The 18,125-nt window shown below is 36.3% G+C and overlaps 1 protein-coding gene and 1 non-coding gene across 2 annotated transcripts; both read left to right on the forward strand.

Moving 5' to 3' along the window:
• The first annotated feature begins 445 nt into the window (after nucleotides 1-445).
• Nucleotides 446-12,227, forward strand: HAUS1 (HAUS augmin like complex subunit 1). Its single transcript, XM_063077446.1, has 9 exons — nucleotides 446-481; nucleotides 1,262-1,436; nucleotides 6,408-6,543; nucleotides 7,908-8,042; nucleotides 8,912-9,035; nucleotides 9,436-9,501; nucleotides 10,304-10,375; nucleotides 10,718-10,765; nucleotides 12,110-12,227. The coding sequence occupies exons 1-9, from the start codon at nucleotides 452-454 to the stop codon at nucleotides 12,158-12,160; spliced, it is 837 nt and encodes a 278-aa protein (XP_062933516.1). The 5' UTR covers nucleotides 446-451; the 3' UTR covers nucleotides 12,161-12,227.
• Nucleotides 12,228-17,354: 5,127 nt separating this feature from the next.
• On the forward strand, nucleotides 17,355-17,461 carry LOC134362349 (U6 spliceosomal RNA). Its single transcript, XR_010021605.1, has one exon. It is a non-coding gene; the product is annotated as a U6 spliceosomal RNA (small nuclear RNA).
• The last annotated feature ends 664 nt before the right edge of the window (nucleotides 17,462-18,125 follow it).

Below are 18,125 nucleotides of genomic sequence, written 5' to 3' on the forward strand. Positions count from 1 at the left end.
GGTTAAGATTGCTGCAGCCCATATTGCCAGGGTAGAATAAAAATTTTAGGTTTATGCAATCAATGTGGAAGAAACACAAACATCTGCTGACAAAGAACCAAAAGTTTCAGGTATGTTTTTAGGACAACGTGATTCAAGCGAGAAGTAAAAATATAAGAAAGAAAAAAAGAGCCTGGTTCTAGGCAGCCCTACTTCTCGTCCTGGAGTTTACACACGGAGGACGGAGAGAGCGGGGAGGTAGGGAGGGAAAACAGGCTTGCTATGCTGGATGGAGTCCTGGACCAGCCACGTCCGAGGGCTCACGGGCCTGGAGTCTGAGTAAAAACCACAACTCCCAGAAATCCCGGACCCTGACGAGGGGCGGGACCAACGGCGTGTGGGCGGGGCCTTGGCAGTGAGCGGGGCGCGTCTCCAGCGAGGAGTTCCGCGTGAAGTGGCGGGAACGGCAGCTATGGAGGCGCAGCAGGAGAAAGAAGCGCAGGTGATGGGGCCGGAGCTGGGATTTGCGGCCCCCCTGGAAACCCAGTCTTTGACGTACCCGCGTCTTCGGCGGATCTCCTGCGCGTGCCAAGTCTACTTTTTCTCTCCTTCCACTTCACACGTCCTTCTTTAGTGGCGCCCTCACAATCTGCGAGCCCGCCTCTGCTAAGACCCTCCTCAAAAGCGCGTTTCCCTTCCTTCCTCGCTTTCACCTGCTTGGATCGGGGCTTGCAGTAGCGTTGAGCAGCCCCAGTGACGAAACTCCACCGAGCTTTCTGGAGCAAACCCACCTTCCAGCCAAGCTGCTACTTCCTACTAGAATTTTCACACCTGAGCTGTTCCTGCATCCCGCATCCCAACTCTGGGAGCCTCCCGGCACTGCGGGGCTTATGATGTGTTGGGGACAACGCTTTTTTTCAGACCATGCATATATAGTAATGCCTTCGCACCCCCATATTGACCTTTAAGGTTTTTTAAGTGAGGCAAATTATTATCCTATACTGCTTTTGTAGCTTTGGAAAAGAATGGATTGTTCTCTGGTAATTTTGACTTGTAAAAGAACGTTGTTCGTTGTGCTTGCTCACTTTTTTTTTTTTTTTTTTTGCTCACTTTTTAAGTTTATTTCTGAATATCTACTACCTCACTAAAGACAAGTTAGAATATGAAGTAGGACAACAGTCATCGAAAACATTTAGTTTGCTTTGCTCACTTCTTTGTCATATTCGAATCGTGCCATTACAATAAACAAGGCTTATGATATTTTCTTCCTTCTGATGGTTAGGTTGCTGCGTGGTTGAAAAAAATATTTGGAGATCATCCCATTCCACAGTATGAGGTGAACCCACGGACTACAGAGATTTTACATCACCTTTCAGAACGCAACAGGGTCCGGGACAGGGACGTCTACCTGGTAATAGAGGACTTGAAACAGAAAGCAAGCGAATATGAATCAGAAGGTGAGATTAAGTCCAGGGTTTGAATGAGATAAATAGAAGTAACCAAATTTTATAACACGAAATGTACAAGATTAATTTAGTGTAGACTACTTGTTTTATTTATTTTGCCTAGATTTGTCTGCCACTCTGTAGTCATAGTAGTAACTTTCTAAATCATAAATTTAATTATAGTAAATATTTTATTGGTACTCTGATAGCAAAACAGTAAGCCCTAAAAGATACGAGTCTAAAGTTTTTAGCCTGACATGCAAGATATCTTATGGTTTTTTACTTACATATCTATTTGGTCTTTTCCCAGTCCCCATGCTTTAGTCTAATGAGCTATCAGGACACCTGAGGTCACAGCCAGGAAGTGTGAGACTTGGACAAATCACCTTATAGCTATGTATCAGGGGAATGCATTAGAATTTTCTTCTGGGCATACATAGTTTGAAAAAGTGCCTTCAAGACACCTGTTGACTTATAATACAAACCACAAAAGTAAAGATTGACAAAAATCTTTTTAGGTATGGGAATATACCAAAGACAGAAGAAGCAAGACCTGCATTTGTCCTATATTCAAACAGGTGTATGGCATTTGTTACATAAGATGTTTTGATGTTTTGAATTAAAATGTATGTTTAATTCAATTGCATATGTGCTTTGTTTCAATTTTCTTTTTAAAACTAACATATGGTGAAATTGACTTTTTGTTTTGGTATACTATTTTAACACACATATAGCCTAGAACCACTCCCTACAATTAGAGTACAGAATATTTCCATCACCCCAAAAATCTCCCCTGTGCTGCTCCTTTGTAGTCATATTCTGTCTTACATGTGCTTTGAAAATTCCCTTATTTTTAAATGATTTTAAAGATTTTATTTTTGTAGTTATAAAAATACAATACACAGAAAGGAGCTTTGAGTCCAGAAAAAGCTCATTTTGTAAGAGCTTGCTCTTTGTTTATTGTATCCTATAACCAAAAATCTAAGGATTTTCAAAGTAAGATTATTTGTCTGTCCTTACATACCTTTCAGGGTGACACATATTAAATAGTAAATGTTCCCATTAATATGTACAACATTTTGACACAATATTCTTTTCCATATTTAGGTGTCTAAAGGAGCTCTGCCACCATCAATATGTGAACTCTATGCATCATGCACTTCAGTCATTACTTCTCTTTTCTAGGTTTTTCCTTCTTTATACAGTGAAGGTGTTGAGCAGAAACAAAATATTTGTGGAGCCTTGTAACGAGTATAGCTTCATGTGGATTGCTAAGGAGTTCCAGCATTCTCAGTCTGTAATTCTAAAAATTGTGAATAGTGATGCCATATATAGCTTTCTGGATTTGAAAGACTTTTGAGTTAAAAGTCATAGAAATCATTTTTTAGATGCAGTTTTTATTTCCGCAAAGTACAGTTCTTTGCAGCACATGAGATTGGAACATTTTGGAAATATATTCTGCAATTGGGAAAGGATGTAAAACTTTTGTATAATGACCTTTTAATCGTGAGTAATACAGATGAAAGTATTGAAACTGTTCGTTCTTTATGTTGCCAATTCGTCAGTTGAGGAAACAAATGAAAAGAAATTGCTTGCCTAGAACCTCCAATACAATATTGAATAGAATTGACAAGTGCAGACTCCTCGTCTCTGATCTTACAGGGAGAATGTCCAGTATTCACCATTCTGTATAATGTTAGCTGTGGGTTTTTTGTCAACTTATCAAGTTGAGGATGTTTAGATCTAGTCCTAGTTTGTTGAGTGCTTTTACCATGAAAGGATGTTGGATTTTGTCAGATGCTTTTTCTGTGTCTATTGAGATGATCATGTGATTTTTATTTTTTATTCTATTGATATGATGTGTTACATTAATTTACTTTTGGATGTTGAACCAATGTTTATCCCTAGGATAAATCCCTGTTTCTCATGGTGTACAGTTTTTTTTTTTAATAGATTGCTGGATTCAGTTTGCTAGTATTTTGTTGAGGGTTTTTGCAACCATATTTGTAAGAGCTGTTAGTCCGTAGTTTTCTCGTGATGTCTTTATCCGATTTGGGTATCAGGGTAGTACTGGACTCATAAAGAGTTGGGAAGTAGCCTCCTTTCTATTTTTTGCAGGAGTTGGTGAAAAATTGATATTAATTCTTTAAATATTTGGTAGAATTCAGTGGTGAAGTCATCTGGACCTGGACTTTATGGGAAGATTTTTTTTTTTTTCTGTTACTAATTCAATCTCCACTTATTATAGTTCTACTCAAATTATCTATTTTTTCTTGAGTCAGTTTTGGTAGTTTGTGTCTTTCTTGGAATTTGCTGATTTCATATAAATTATCTAAATTGTAGGCATGCAATTGTTTATGCTATTCCTTTATAATCCTTTTTATAAAGTAGATAGGTATAGGAATGTCCATTCTTTAATTTCTGGTTCTATTCATTTGAGTCTTCTCTCTTTTCTTCTTAGTCAATTTAGCTGAAGGTTTTTCAATTTTGTTGATCTTTTCAAAGAACTAGCTTTTGGTATCATTGATTTCTTTTTATTTTTCCCTCCACTGATTTTTTTTTTTTGGTGGGGAGGGGGGCAGGGGCAGGTGGCCAGTACAGGGATTGAACCCTGGACCTTGGTGTTATCAGTACCATGCTCTAACCAACACTGATTTTTTTTTCATTAAGAAATAAGGAAAAATATGATTAAATGCCTGATGAATGATGTAGACAATAACTACTTATTGAAGTTCAGAAAAATGGGATACATATGGAATTTTTTTTGTCTATGATTTATTTTTTTACTCTTCTATAATTTTTATTAATTATACATATTCATGGGGCACAGAGCTGACCGTAAGCACCTGTGCCCAAGATGTGATGATCAGATCAATACTATCAGCATGCCCACCACCTCAAAAATTGCAGTTGTTCCCTGTGTCCCTCAGCCAACCTCTCCTCAACCCCCCTTAACCTTTCCCCAACCCCCTCCCTCCACCCTCAGCAAACCTGGAGCTTTTCTCTCCCTCTGTAAATCCAACACAGCACTATGATCTTTCTTTCCTTCCTTCCTTCTCTCTTAGCTCCCACAATGAGTGAGGACATGCAGCATTTTTCTCTCTGTGCCTGGCTTATTTCACATAACATAATTTTCTCCAAGCTCATCCACGTTGCTGTGAATGACAGAATTTCATTATTTTTTATGGCTGAGTAGTATTCCACTGTGTATTTATACTACATCTTCCTTATATCCACATGCACAAGAATGAAGTTGGACCCTGACTCACACCATATATAAGAATTACCTCAAAATGAATCAAAAGCCTAAAAAATGTAAGAGTTAAATCTAAAACCCAGAGAAGGTGTATTACAGTTCACTTTGTGTTGCTATAACAGAAATACCTAAGATTGAGTAATTTATAAGGAAAAGAGGTTTATTTGGCTTACGATTCTGGGACAGCTGCATCTGGCACAGGCCTCAGGCTGCTTCTACTCATGGTGGAAAAGTGGCAGGCAGCCAGCAGGTATAAGCAGATCACATGGCGAGAGATAGCAAGAGAGAGAGAGAGAGAAGGTGCCAGGGTCTTTTTAAACAACCAGCTCTCGTGGGAACTAACAGAGCGAGAACTTACTCATTTCAACCCCCTCCCCTAGGGAAAGCATTAATCCATTCATGAGAGATCCACCCCATGACTCAATCAGTTTCCAATACTGCCACATTGGGGATCAAATTTCCACATGAGTTTTTGAGGGGACAACACATCCAAACTCCATCAGAAGGTAACATAGGTATATATCTGTGTGACCTTGGATTTGACAATGGTTTCTTAGATACGATACCAAAGACATAAGAAAAAAAGAAAAAATAGATAAATTGGACATAATCAAAATTAAAAACTTTTGTTCTCAAAGGACACCATCAAGAAAATGAAAAGATAACCCCCAGAATGGGAGAAAATATTTGAAAATCATATATCTGATATTGGACTTGTATCTATAATATGTAAAGAACTCTTATGACTCAATGATAAGTTAAATAACATGATTAAAAAATGGGCAAGGTATTTGAATAGACATTTCTCCCAAGAAGATACACAATGGCCAAAAAGCACAGAATCATTAGCCATCAAAGAAACGCAAATCAAAACCACAATGCCACTTCACATCCACTGGGTTGGCGATCATCAAAAAGATGCATAATAACAGCTTTTGGAGAAAATGCGCAGAATTTGGTATCGTATAACTCCTGGTGGGAATGTAAAATCGCACAGTCACTTTGGAAAACATTCTGGCAGTTCCTAAAACAGTTAAATGTAAAGTTGCCATATGACCTGTAATTCTATTACTAGGCATATTCCTAAGAAAAATGAAAATATAAGTTCATATCAAAACCTAACATGAATGTTTATAACAGCATTACTCATAATCAAAATAAAGCACTGGGGAAGTAGAGATGGATAGGATAGAACTGCCTTCAGTCAAATAATAATAATAATCAAAATGTGGAAACATCCCAAATGTTCATCAACAGAAGAATGGATAGGTAAAATGTGTTATAACCTTACAATGGGATGGTATTTAGCCGTTAAAAAGAATGAAGCACTGGTACATGTTCTGGTGTGGAAAAAACCTTGAAACCATTATGCTAAGTGAGACAAGCCAGTCACAAAGGACTACATATTGTGGATACCATCTATATGAAATGTCCAGAATAGTCCAATGAATAGAGACAGAAAGTGGTTGCTAGGGCTTCATGGGTTGGGAGATTGAAAAGTCATGACTAAAGGATGTGGGGTTTCTTTTTAGGGGTGATAAAAATGTTAAAAAATGGATTGTCTGATGGTTATACAATTTTTAATATGCTAAAAGACATTGAATTATATACTTTAGTTGGGTGGATTATATAGAACGTGAGTTATAGCTCAATAAGGCTATTAACATTGCAAAAAAAATACACACAAAGAAAGCATCTTAGTCACCATGGAACTCTTATCTTTTCAGCCAAGCATCTTCAAGACCTTCTCATGGAAAGTGTGAATTTTTCCCCTGCCAATCTGTCTACCACTGGTTCCAGGTATCTGAATGCTTTGGTTGACAGTGCAGTCGCCCTTGAAACAAAGGATACTTCACTAGCTAGGTAATTCTTGTGACAGTTTAAATTTCTGCAGTCATACATGCTATAAAGATCTTGGCCTAAAGACCTTTTGGTTCTCAGGGTAACTCTGTATACAAAATTAACAATAAATGAAAAAGCACTGAAATTAGTTAACTCCTTATCTATGCTAGTGAGTATAATTCAGATAAATTTGGTATTGGTTAATTTTTAGTGCTTTCTTCTTCAAGGATTAAGTTTGTAAAGGGTGGTTCTATGTATATTGGAAAGGGACTAGGTCACTTACATTGTTTCCTGTACACAGTAAGAAAAACAGTAGGCTAGATGATCTGATTGAAGGGCTGGCCAGTTAGCTCAGATGGTTAGAGTGTGGGCTGATAACACCAATGTCCAGGGTTCAATCCCTCTACTAGCCAGCTACTAAATAAATAAACGATCTAGTCAAGCGTAGTAAATTTTGGTCATGTCCCTACCCTGTTGGGTTTTTTTGGGTTTTATTAGTGGCTGGCCAGTACAGGGATCCGAACCCTGGACCTAGGTGTTATCAGCATGCCATACTGGGTTAGCTAACTGGTTAGATCCCTACCGTATTTTACAAAGTAGGTTAGGGACTTTCATTCTTTGTAACAGGCATTTCACCTGTATAATGACATGATTCTTCCAGTAACTCAAAGAGGAAGCTGAGGATCAGGAGGGGTGGTTTTAAAACTTCTCCAAGCAAGTAAATGGCAGAGCTGTGATTCAAACCCATTCTGACTCCAGAGTCCACATGACTATCACTGTAGGACTTAGCTAGAACTATCGCTACAACTTATCATAATCAAGGAAATGAACAGCTGTTCTTCTTAATTGCTAATATAAAGGAAATTTATACATATGTTCAAATATATATAGTGTTTAGCTATAAGAATGTGTGGGCTATATGGCAGCAGAAATCTAGACTTGAATTGGTTCAGCAGACACCAAATACCAGTTGTATGCTAGGTATAAGCACTGGGGAAGCAGAGATTAATAGAATAGAACTGCCTTCAAAGACAATCTCCCCTCATGGTCAAATAAGGGATATTGACATGTACAACTATAACAGTGTGACAGCTGCAACAGTACAACAATATACAGGCTGTAACTGAATGTACAGTTGTAGCAGAGAAAGGGGTAGTAAATTCCAGGATGGGGGTAAATTTCATCTGAGTTTTGAAAGACAAATGGAGCTTTTCTAGCTGAAGAAGGGCATTCCAGGCAATGGGAACAGCATGTAAAAAATGTATAAAGGTATGAAACAGAATGGTTATATAAGAATCCACAGAGATAAAATCATTTATAGGAATGAAGAATAATTATAGTTATTGTCCTTAATGTCCATTTATGTGACCAGATTCTTCTTTTAGTTTTATCCCTGCAGTGAATGATTTGACCTCTGATCTTTTTCGTACCAAATCCAAAAATGAAGAAATCAAACTTGAATTGGGAAAACTTGAAAAAAATCTAACTGCAACTTTAGTATTAGAAAAATGTCTAAGAGAGTAAGTAATTAAGTTGAAAGTGGTGACAATTTTTATTATAAATGCAGTAACAGGACATTCTCATATTTTGTATTGACAATAGGTATGATTTTTAAAAACATTTTAGAAAATGGGATCCATAAAATGTTTTTTTAAGTAGAAAATTACTTCAGTGGGGGGGGCAGTGGTTGGGTACAGACTTTATTCTTTACTTCAAACAATTTCTTACTTTTTTAAAAATATAAATAATGTGGATTTTATAATTTTCAAAATATATGTGTTTTTTTGTTTTTTTTTTTAACTTATAGCCTACTATAAAACTTAAAGTGATGTTGTATTTTGTTGCACTTTCTTACTAAAACTCTGGTATCCCTCTTTTGACACTATGGGCCTTCTTTAGGTCCTTGTTTCCCCAAAGATTAGGGCCTTTGGATCAGGAATATGTATATGATAAGTAATTTAGTGTTATATAAATTTATTCAACAAATATTAAATATGTGCATGCAAGGCACTGTGTCATTTAGTAGAGACACATTTATGCAAGGCACTGTCACATTTAGTAGAGCGGCCTATTTTAAATTGGCTTTAGGATATATTAAGTCACTTTTTTGAGTGGCAGATTTCCTTTCTCTATGAATAACTGGCACAGGTTAATCTTACAATTATTTTGTATTCCTTGAGAGAAATTCCAGATGGCAACATGGAAGGGAAGTTGACCTGGAAGAATGCATGGTAGTCTGGGATATAAAATTTATGGTAGAGAATCTAGCAAGTAGGTTATTTGCTCCTGGCTAAGCCAGACTTGAATCCAAAAATAGTAGAGTTTCTTCTTTATAATAATTTCACTGAGGAGGAGAAGAAGAAATTGTTTTTACTTTTATTTTTTAAAGGGATCTCAAGAAGGCAGAGCTGCATCTGTCCACAGAAAGGGTCAAAGTTGACAGTCGTCTTCAGAACATGGACTTCCTAAAGGCAAAGTCAGAGGAGTTCAGATTTGGAATCAAAGCGGCAGAGGTTTGTATGAGGGACTGAATATAATTAGCTCTCTTCAAACTTCTTTTTGACCTTCATCCTCACAAGTAGGTAGTATTATTGTTCCCTTTTTACAGATGAGGGAACTACAGAGAAGATATGTAGCTTGCCTAAGGTTACATGACTACTTAGCAACAGATCCAGATTTATACTTAGGCATTCAGGCTCCGAAGCTCAGGCCCTTAAGCATTGTGCCTATCTTGTCACAGATGATGTGAGTGTGGAAAGAATTCATGTGTAACATGAAAGTGCAAAGATGCATGTGCAGTTTTTCATCTATGATTTGTAGCTCCTCTTTACTGTGTTATATGTTGAAAATATTTCGTGATGGTCACTTTCAAAAGATAATTTTTTAACTGAAACTGCTTTCTTGTAATTGCAGGAGCAACTTTCAGCCAGAGGCATGGATGCTTCTCTGTCTCATCAGTCACTAGTAGCACTATCAGAGGTGAGCTTATTTTAACCTAATTTAAATTTCTTTATAATATTAGTCCACAGTCTGCTTTTTCATTTGTTTTTTCTTATAGGGTTTTTATTCACTATTGACCTGATTTATTTTCCTTTACCTTTATACTTTATGTTCACCTGTTTAGCTATATATATATCTCCTCATGTTTGTTTGGTTTCCTTTATTACTAAAGACTAGAAACTCTTGCTGGAGCCAGTTATATATTATTAATTTATTTATTAAACAAATTTGTTGAGGGACTATGTACGAAGCATGTAGGTGCTTCTCTTTCTTCTCTTTCACAGTACAGTGAAAAAGCAGGTCCCAAAACTCCTGTACTTTCCAAATTCAATTCTGGGTTTTTAGGTTGTATAAGGGCTTTATCTATTTTGGTAGGAAGAGGAAGTAACAGGGGTTTTTTTATTTGATTATTCTCAAGTATTTTTGTACTTTGATTCTTGGAATCTAAAGTTGACAATTCATAAATATGTATTTGAGACTCTAGTTGGTCCTTTACATTCTGATTCCTTTTAATCACATTCTTTTGTGTTCCTAGACAGCATATTTCAATCCTATTCTTAATAAATGAGAATGTAATTTTTCCTATTTTAAGCATCTTATAAGTATTGTTTCCATTGGAAGTGAGTTTGTCTATCCATTTAGCTTTGAAGTTCTTTATTTGGTATATTATTTTAAATATCCTAATATTAATGCCATATTGTGCTTTATTTTAGAAATGGCTAGTATTTAATTGCATTGTGAATATCTCTATTACTCTGTGACTGTGTTTTTTCACCAACAGAAACTGGCCGAGCTCAAACAACAAACTATACCTTTGAAGAAAAAATTGGAGTCCTATTTAGATTTAATGCCGGTAATTATTATTGTGAATTTGTTTTTCAAAAAGTCATTTCCTCCAACCTCCACAGGGGCACTAAATGATCATGAAAATAGTGGCTTCATGTTTAAGAATTTATAGTCGGTGCTTAATTTCAGTATTGCGCAAAGGTACTTCAAAAAGATTTTGTATTCAAAAATAAAATCAAAAGATAGTACAAATCTTTCCACGAACTTTTTGAAGACCCCCTCATATGTACGTTGGATATTCCCTTTATAGGTTTTTTGCCTTTTGGAAAGGATTGTGGCATTTTTTCTCCTTCAGTCTTAATTGAGACAATATATCATTTTCTTGTTTTTGTTTTTCTTTTTTTTAAAGAATCCATCTCTTGCTCAAGTGAAAATTGAAGAAGCAAAGCAAGAATTAGTAAGTAGTTCCCATTTTTTTCTTCAGATTTTTAAAAAATAAAATAAATGCTGACATAGCTAAACCCTCTTTATTCTTTTCTTTCTCCTCAGAGGTAAACCATAGTCCTAGAGTTGATGTGTATCATTCTCATGCATTTTTAGTACTTTGTTGATGTATGTGTGTATATATGTATATTTTCCATAAAATATACATAGTCAGGGCTGGCTGGTTGTGCAGTTGGTTGGAGTGTAGCCTTATAACCCCATGGTCACAGGTTCAATTCCCCATATGGGCCAGCCACCGAAAAAAAAATACATAGTGGTGTTTTATGTCTTTTAAAATTTTGCATAGATTTCCCTAGTAGAAAAGAGGGGTTGAGAGATATAGAATATTCTAGGCAAAAAGAATTAGCAAAGGCATACAAGCTGAAAAATGTAGACTTTTCCAAGCTGTGGCAAATGATGAGGTCCAGCAGCATAGAAGTATGCAGTGTGAGATAGGGTTGAAAAAGGTCAATGGGCTTATGGTGTAAAGGGTCTTAAATATAAAGAGGTAAAGAGTGATCTTCAAGAAAGAAAAATATATATGTGTGTGTGTGTGTGTATGTGTGTGTGTGTGTGTATATATATATATATATATATAAATATAAAAAGACGGTTGAACCTGGAGGCTGTAGGAGACCACTAAAGTTGCTGTTTCCTTGTTTTTTAAGCTCAAGAGAGTTGTGATCAAAGCTATGCTTTTTGATCAGGCCATAGCTTTAGGAAGATTATTCTGTAACCAGTGTAAAGGGCACATTGGAGGAGAAAGAAAATTGTAGAAACCAGTTGGTCTGTTTAGGCCAGATGAGAAGTAATGAGGACAGTGGCAATGAGTGTGGAAAAAAAGTGATGTGAGAGACCTTGTTGAAGTACATTGCTTTAGGAGTAAAGGTTAGAAGAATCTAGTCAAGTATCATTACACTGATTCATCTTTCTAAAGGTTTCCTACCACTTCAGATACTTACTAGAATCAATTAGGAGTCTGAAAACATTTGGGGGGATTGTGGGGGTAGAGAGAGGAGATGCAAAAGCAAGGGAATGTTTAAAAGCATACTTAATATTCATTATAGTATTTTTTTTCAATTTTGGGGTTTTCTTGTTTTTGGTTTTGGTTTTGGTTTTTTCAGGGGCAGCTGACCATTCTGGGAATCTGAACTCTTCACCTTGGTGTTATAACACCACATGGTAACCAACTGAGCTAACCAGCCAGCCCTAAAGTTCCTGTTTTAATGTTTTTCTTTTTTGCTTCCCTTATTTTAAATAACATTAGAAAGTAGAGTACTTTATTTATGGTATTTATCGTGTTTCTTTCTTCCTTTAGGATACCATTGAAGCTGAACTTACAAAGAAAGTGGACATGATGGAACTGTGACCAAAGCCAAATAAACATGTTTTTCCTAACAAAGTAAATTGAATAGAACTTTAAAGAATTTTCTTCCTCTTGGCATTCCTTAATAACATAATTTCTGTTTTTCTTAGGTGATATAATAACGTCATTATTGATAAATAATGGTTTCTGGTTATTATTGCATTTTTGTGACCAAATACATAGTTTTTGTATTAAAAAACATTCCTCTTGTTGGTTTTCTGTATAGCTGGTGGTTAAGAATTCTTAAATAGCTCTACTGTATTAGTTGAACATTATGACAGTTGTCATGCATGTGCTTATTGGGTCAGCTAAAGTGAAAAGGAAAGTTTCTGCAACTCCAGTTATGTTTTCCCACACTCTTCCTTCTCCAGGGCTTTGCTGTTGTTCTTTCTGATCAGCTCACCTGCCTACCTCCAAATGTTAATATATGCAGGAATTTAGTTTATGAAAAAGCTGACCTTTTAAATCAACAGTAGAAAGATCAATAATTCAGCCCATGAGGCCGATCCCGTGGGCACTCGGGAGAGTGTGGCGCTGGGAACGCAGCAGCGCTCCCGCCGCGGGTTCGGATCCTATATAGGGATGGCCGGTGCGCTCACTGGCTGAGCGCGGTGCGGCCGGTCACAAAAAAGACAAAAAAAAAAAAAAAAAAAAAAAAAAGACTAAAAGTCTTAGTCATAATAAAATACTTAAAAAAATAAAAATAAAAAAAAAAAATAATTCAACCCATGGTGCAAGATCCATACTTTACACTTTATGTCAGGATAATTCCAAGGGATCAACGATTTAAATATAAAAAATTTAAAACTAGGAGCTGGCCAGTTAGCTCAGTTGGTTAGACCATGGCACTGACAACACCAAAGTCCAGGGTTTGATTCCTGTACCAATTACTTGCCAAAAAAAAATTTTTTTTTTAAATGTACTAAAAGAAATCAGAAGTTAGTTTTAATGCTTTGATTTTTAAGAAATCCTAGAGTCAGCAACATATGAACAAAGCTCAGCCTCTATAAATGAAATGATTAAAATATTTGACTATTTTGAAATATGAAAAATTCTTGCATGGCAAAATCTGTCATAAGTAAAATCAAAGGACACGACAAATGTAGTACAGAGAGGAAGCAAGAGAGATTTTTCTGTGCACTTTTTTCTACTATTTATTTATTTATTTATTATTTATTTGTTTATTTTGGCAGCTGGCCTGTACTGGAATCTGAGCCCTTGACCTTGGTATTGAAACACCACACTCTAACCAACTGAGCTAAAAAACAACCAGTTTTTTAAAGATTATGTAAATGACATTATAATTTTCCCTCCTATTCTCCTTCCCTTACTCGCAGCAAAAATATATTTTATTTTGGACACTATTCATATCCTTTAGCCATTCATGCATTAGTTTCTTCTCTTTTTCTTAACAATTTATAGAAGCTCCTATGTATTAGCTAAATTAATCTTAAGTGATGTGAGTAGAAAATGTTTTTCCAAGTTTGTTATTTGACTTAATTGCAGTGCTTTTTGTAAGGCAAGTTAGTAGATTGATTGTGGAAATGGCTACAATAATTCCTCCCATTCCTGTGCACTCATCCTTTTCTAATGTGACTTTGACACTTCTGTCATGAGAGGCAGAGTCTGTATCTCTTGTATCTGGCATAGTCCTATGATTTATTTTGTACATCTTGTATCTGGCTTGGCCCTATGACTTATTTTGGCCAATGAGACAATAGTAAATATGACAAAAGCAAAGTAATAAAACCTGCTTGTGTATTAGAGCCTGCACTCTCTTACTACTCTGGAATTCTGAGACTACCATGTAAAGAAGCCTGGACAAGTCTATTGGGAGATTAGAAACTACATGGAACAAAGACAAGTAATTCCAGCTGAGCTCTGCGCCCAATCCCCGAGACCAAATAGGCTGGCAACTGCCAGATGTGCGAATGAGGCCTTCTTTGACTGTGTAGTCCCAAGTGAACCACCAGCAGACTGCAGAGATCAACCAGGCTGGTCCAAGCCAGAAGCTCAACTGATTTGGAATGTTAATTACATTTTTGAAATCCTTATATGAGGGAACTTCAAGAAGTTCAGGAAAAATGGGATAAAAAGTTAAAAATAAGGGCCGGCCCATGGCTCACTTAGGAGAGTGTGGTGCTGATAACACCAAAGCCGTGGGTTCAGATCCCATATAGGGATGGCTGATTAGCTCATTGGGTGAGCGTGGTGCTGACAACACCAAGTCAAGGGTTAAGATCCCCTTACCGGCAATCTTTAAAAAAAAAAAAGTTAAAAATAAGAAATATAATCTTTATTTCTCAGCATAAGTTTCATGAAGTTCAAAACACCTGTAAGCAATAAAACCAGCCATTTAGTCCATCCCTAGAGAATTGAGGGTTCTGGGAATTTGACCATGTTAATGCCATCTTTTTTACACTATTAACTGAAGAAAACTAAGTGCCCTTTAAATGTTTTTTAAGATTAGGAAACAAGAAGTAGTCAGAAAGAGCCCAATCAGGACTGTAAGTTGGATGCCTAATGATTTCCCATTGAAACTATCTTCAAATTGCCCTTGTCTCATGAGAGGAATGAACAGAAGCACTGTCGTGGTAGACGAGGACTCTCTGGTGACTAGCTTTCTGGCTAACTTTCTCAAAACACTCTCATATCGCTGGCCCTCCAGAAAGTCAACAAGCAAAATACTTTGAACATCCCAAAAACTTGCCATGACCTTTGCTCTTGACCAGTCTGCTTTTGCTTTGACTGGACCACTTCCACCTGCCTCTTGGTAGCCATGGCTTTGATTGTGCTTTGTCTTCAGGATCATACTGGTAAAGCCATGTTTCATCTCCTGTTAAAATTCTTTGAAGAAATGCTTCAGGATCTTGATCCCACTTGTTTAAAATTTCCATTGAAAGCTCTGCTGTTTGTCTGCAGCTGATCTGGGTGCAACAGTTTTGGCACCCATGAAGAAGAAAATTTGCTTAACTGTAATTTTTCAGTCAGAATTGTGTAAGCTGAACCAATTGAGATGTCTGTGGTGTTGGCTGTTGTTTCTGCTGTTAATGGTTGGCCCTCTTCAATTACGGCACCAACAATATTAATTTTGTCCTCATAAATTGATGCAGATGGTCTGCGGCTGCCAGTTTCATGTTCAGCATCATCTCATCTCTACTTAAAATGAATTATCCATCTGATTTCTTTGGGGCATTGTCCCCATAAACTTTTTGTCGGGCATCAATGATTTCACCATTCTTCCATCTAAGCTTCACTATAAATTTGATGTTTGTTCTTACTTCAGTTTTAGCAGAATTTATGTTGATCTAATAGGTGTTCTTTTCAAACTGATGTCTTATCCTTTTAGTGTCTCAAACTAGATCTTGTTCAGACATGTTATAACAAGTTAGCACAAGTTTGTTTTGGTGCAAAATTTTTTTGAAATCCATTTTTTTTTAATAATATGCATTTTCTTTTCTTTTATTTTTATTTTTATTTTTTTGTCGTTTTTTCATGACCGGCACTCAGCCAGTGAGTGCACCAGTCATTCTTATATAGGATCCGAACCCGCCGCGGGAGCGTTGCTGCACTCCCAGCGCAGCACTCTACCAAGTGCGCCACGGGCTCGGCCCAATAATATGCATTTTCTATGAACTTTTTGAAGATGCTTCATACAGCAGCTCCTGACTGGTGCGTGAATGAATAACTGGGAGAATGTGTTTGTATGCTACAAAATGTCTTCTGCCCCACTTCCACTCTCCAGCTCTCATGAGGAAATCTTCCTTGTAACCTACCCTAACTGGAAACATACTAGAAAGGGAAATCCGTAGACAATAGTTCACTCTACCCAAGTTAACATATCACAAAGCCATCTCACACAGATTCAAGGAATCAAACAAACTCTAAGCAGAATATGTACAAAACATAAAGAAGTGCATAAACACAAAGATCACAGAAGCAGAGGAAAAAATATTTTTAGAGTATATAGCTTAACTTACAGTGAATTCTGAACAGTGACAATGGAAGCAAAAAGTTAGGGGAGTGATATCTTTAATGGGTTAAGAGGAAAAACTGTCACCCCAGAATCTATATCAAGGAAAAGTACCATTCAAGAATGCAAGTGAAATAAAGACATTAGACAAACAAACATGGGACACTTCATTAACAGCAGACCTACACTAAGGCAAATTCTTTTTAAAAATTATCAGAAGGAAATTGATTCCAGATGGAAGACATGGAGCATAATAAAGAATTAAGCGCAGAGGCCAGAGAGGGGTGGGGGAAGGAGGAAAGTGGTTGATTAATGGATTCAAAGCTATATTATGTACCCTAAGGGAATCAATGTACAGTTTATACATGTATAGAAATAACAATGTACAGTTTATACATGTAAAGAAATAACCCACAAATATGTACAAATGTTAATTTTTTTAAAAAAGGAATTCCATACAAATAGTGTGGCAAATATGTGGGTAAATATAATAAACATTGACCAATGAAACATTAACAAACTGACTAGTGAATTTTTAAAGAAATGATAAGGTTCACAAAAATATGTAAGTCAGAAGGGTAAGTGGAAATAAATTTTCCTGGAAAGAGAGTAAAACCATATATATACTTTGATAAATGTATGTTGTAGTTTTTAGTTGCATGTAATATGTATGCAATTTTAAACTCATACAGGGAGAAAATGAGATGTCAAAAATATTTAGACAAGCCAAAAGAAAGAAAGGATAGAAAAAACTTGGAACCAGCATAATTTTTAATTAAATTATATTAAAGCATTTAACTATATTAAATGTAAGAAAATGTTTTAGTTAAGAGAAGGATTGAAAGAATAGGTTTTTTAAAACCTTCAACCATATGCTGTTTATGAGAGAAATATATTAAAAGTAATGATTCAGAAAGAGTGAAAGCTAAAGGATGGAAAAAGATTCATCATGCAAATACTAACCAAAGAAAAACATATAGATATGTTAATATCAAACAAAATAGATTTTAGAGCAAAAATCATTACTGGAGATAAAGAGGTAACTTTACAATGACAAAGTGTTCAGGCTACCAGGAAGGCAAAACAATTTATATGTACCTAATAACAGATTCTAAAAATATATAAAGCAAAATTTTCTAAAGTTCAAGGAGAAATAGATGGATCTACAGTCATGGTAGACAGATTACACACTTCTCTCAGTAATCAATAGAATGGGCAAAAAAAGTGCTCGCCTCGGCAGCACATATACTAAAATTGGAACGATACAGAGAAGATTAGCATGGCCCCTGCGCAAGGATGACACGCAAATTTGTGAAGCATTCCATATTTTTTAATAAATCTCAAACTCTAGATCCTATAGAACAAGAAGCCCTTGAAATGACTGACAAGGAATTTCGAGGTATAATTCTAAGGAAACTGAATGAGATACAAGAAAACTCAGCTAGACATCATGATGAAATGAGGAAAAGTATACAGGACCTGAAAGAGGAAATGTACAAGGAAATCAATGTCCTGAAAAAAAATGTAGCAGAACTTGCTGAACTGAAGAAGTTATTCAGCAAAATAAAAAACACAACAGAGAGTTTAACCAGCAGGCTTGTCGAGGTTGAAGAGAGAACCTCTGAACTTGAAGATGGGCTGTTTGAAATAACAGAAGCAGACAAAAAGAAAGGGAAAAGAATCAAAGACATTGAAGAAAATCTGAGAGAGATATCAGACAACCTTAAGCGCTCAAATATCCGAGTCATGGGTATTCCAGAAGGGGAGGAAAACGGAGATTGCATTGAAAACATATTCAACAAAATAGTGGCAGAAAACTTCCCAGGTATAGGAAAAATCACAGATCTTCAGATCCAGGAAGCTCAATGATCTTCAAACGTATTCAACCCAAAAAGGCCTTCTCCAAGACATGTTATAGTCAAATTGGCAAAACTCAGAGACAAAGAGAGAATCTTAAAAGCTGCAAGAGAGAAGAATGGGCAGAAAAAAATTAGG

The sequence above is a fragment of the Cynocephalus volans genome, chromosome 13 (genome assembly GCF_027409185.1).
Source record: "Cynocephalus volans isolate mCynVol1 chromosome 13, mCynVol1.pri, whole genome shotgun sequence".
In the NCBI taxonomy this organism is placed as follows: Eukaryota; Metazoa; Chordata; class Mammalia; order Dermoptera; family Cynocephalidae; genus Cynocephalus; species Cynocephalus volans.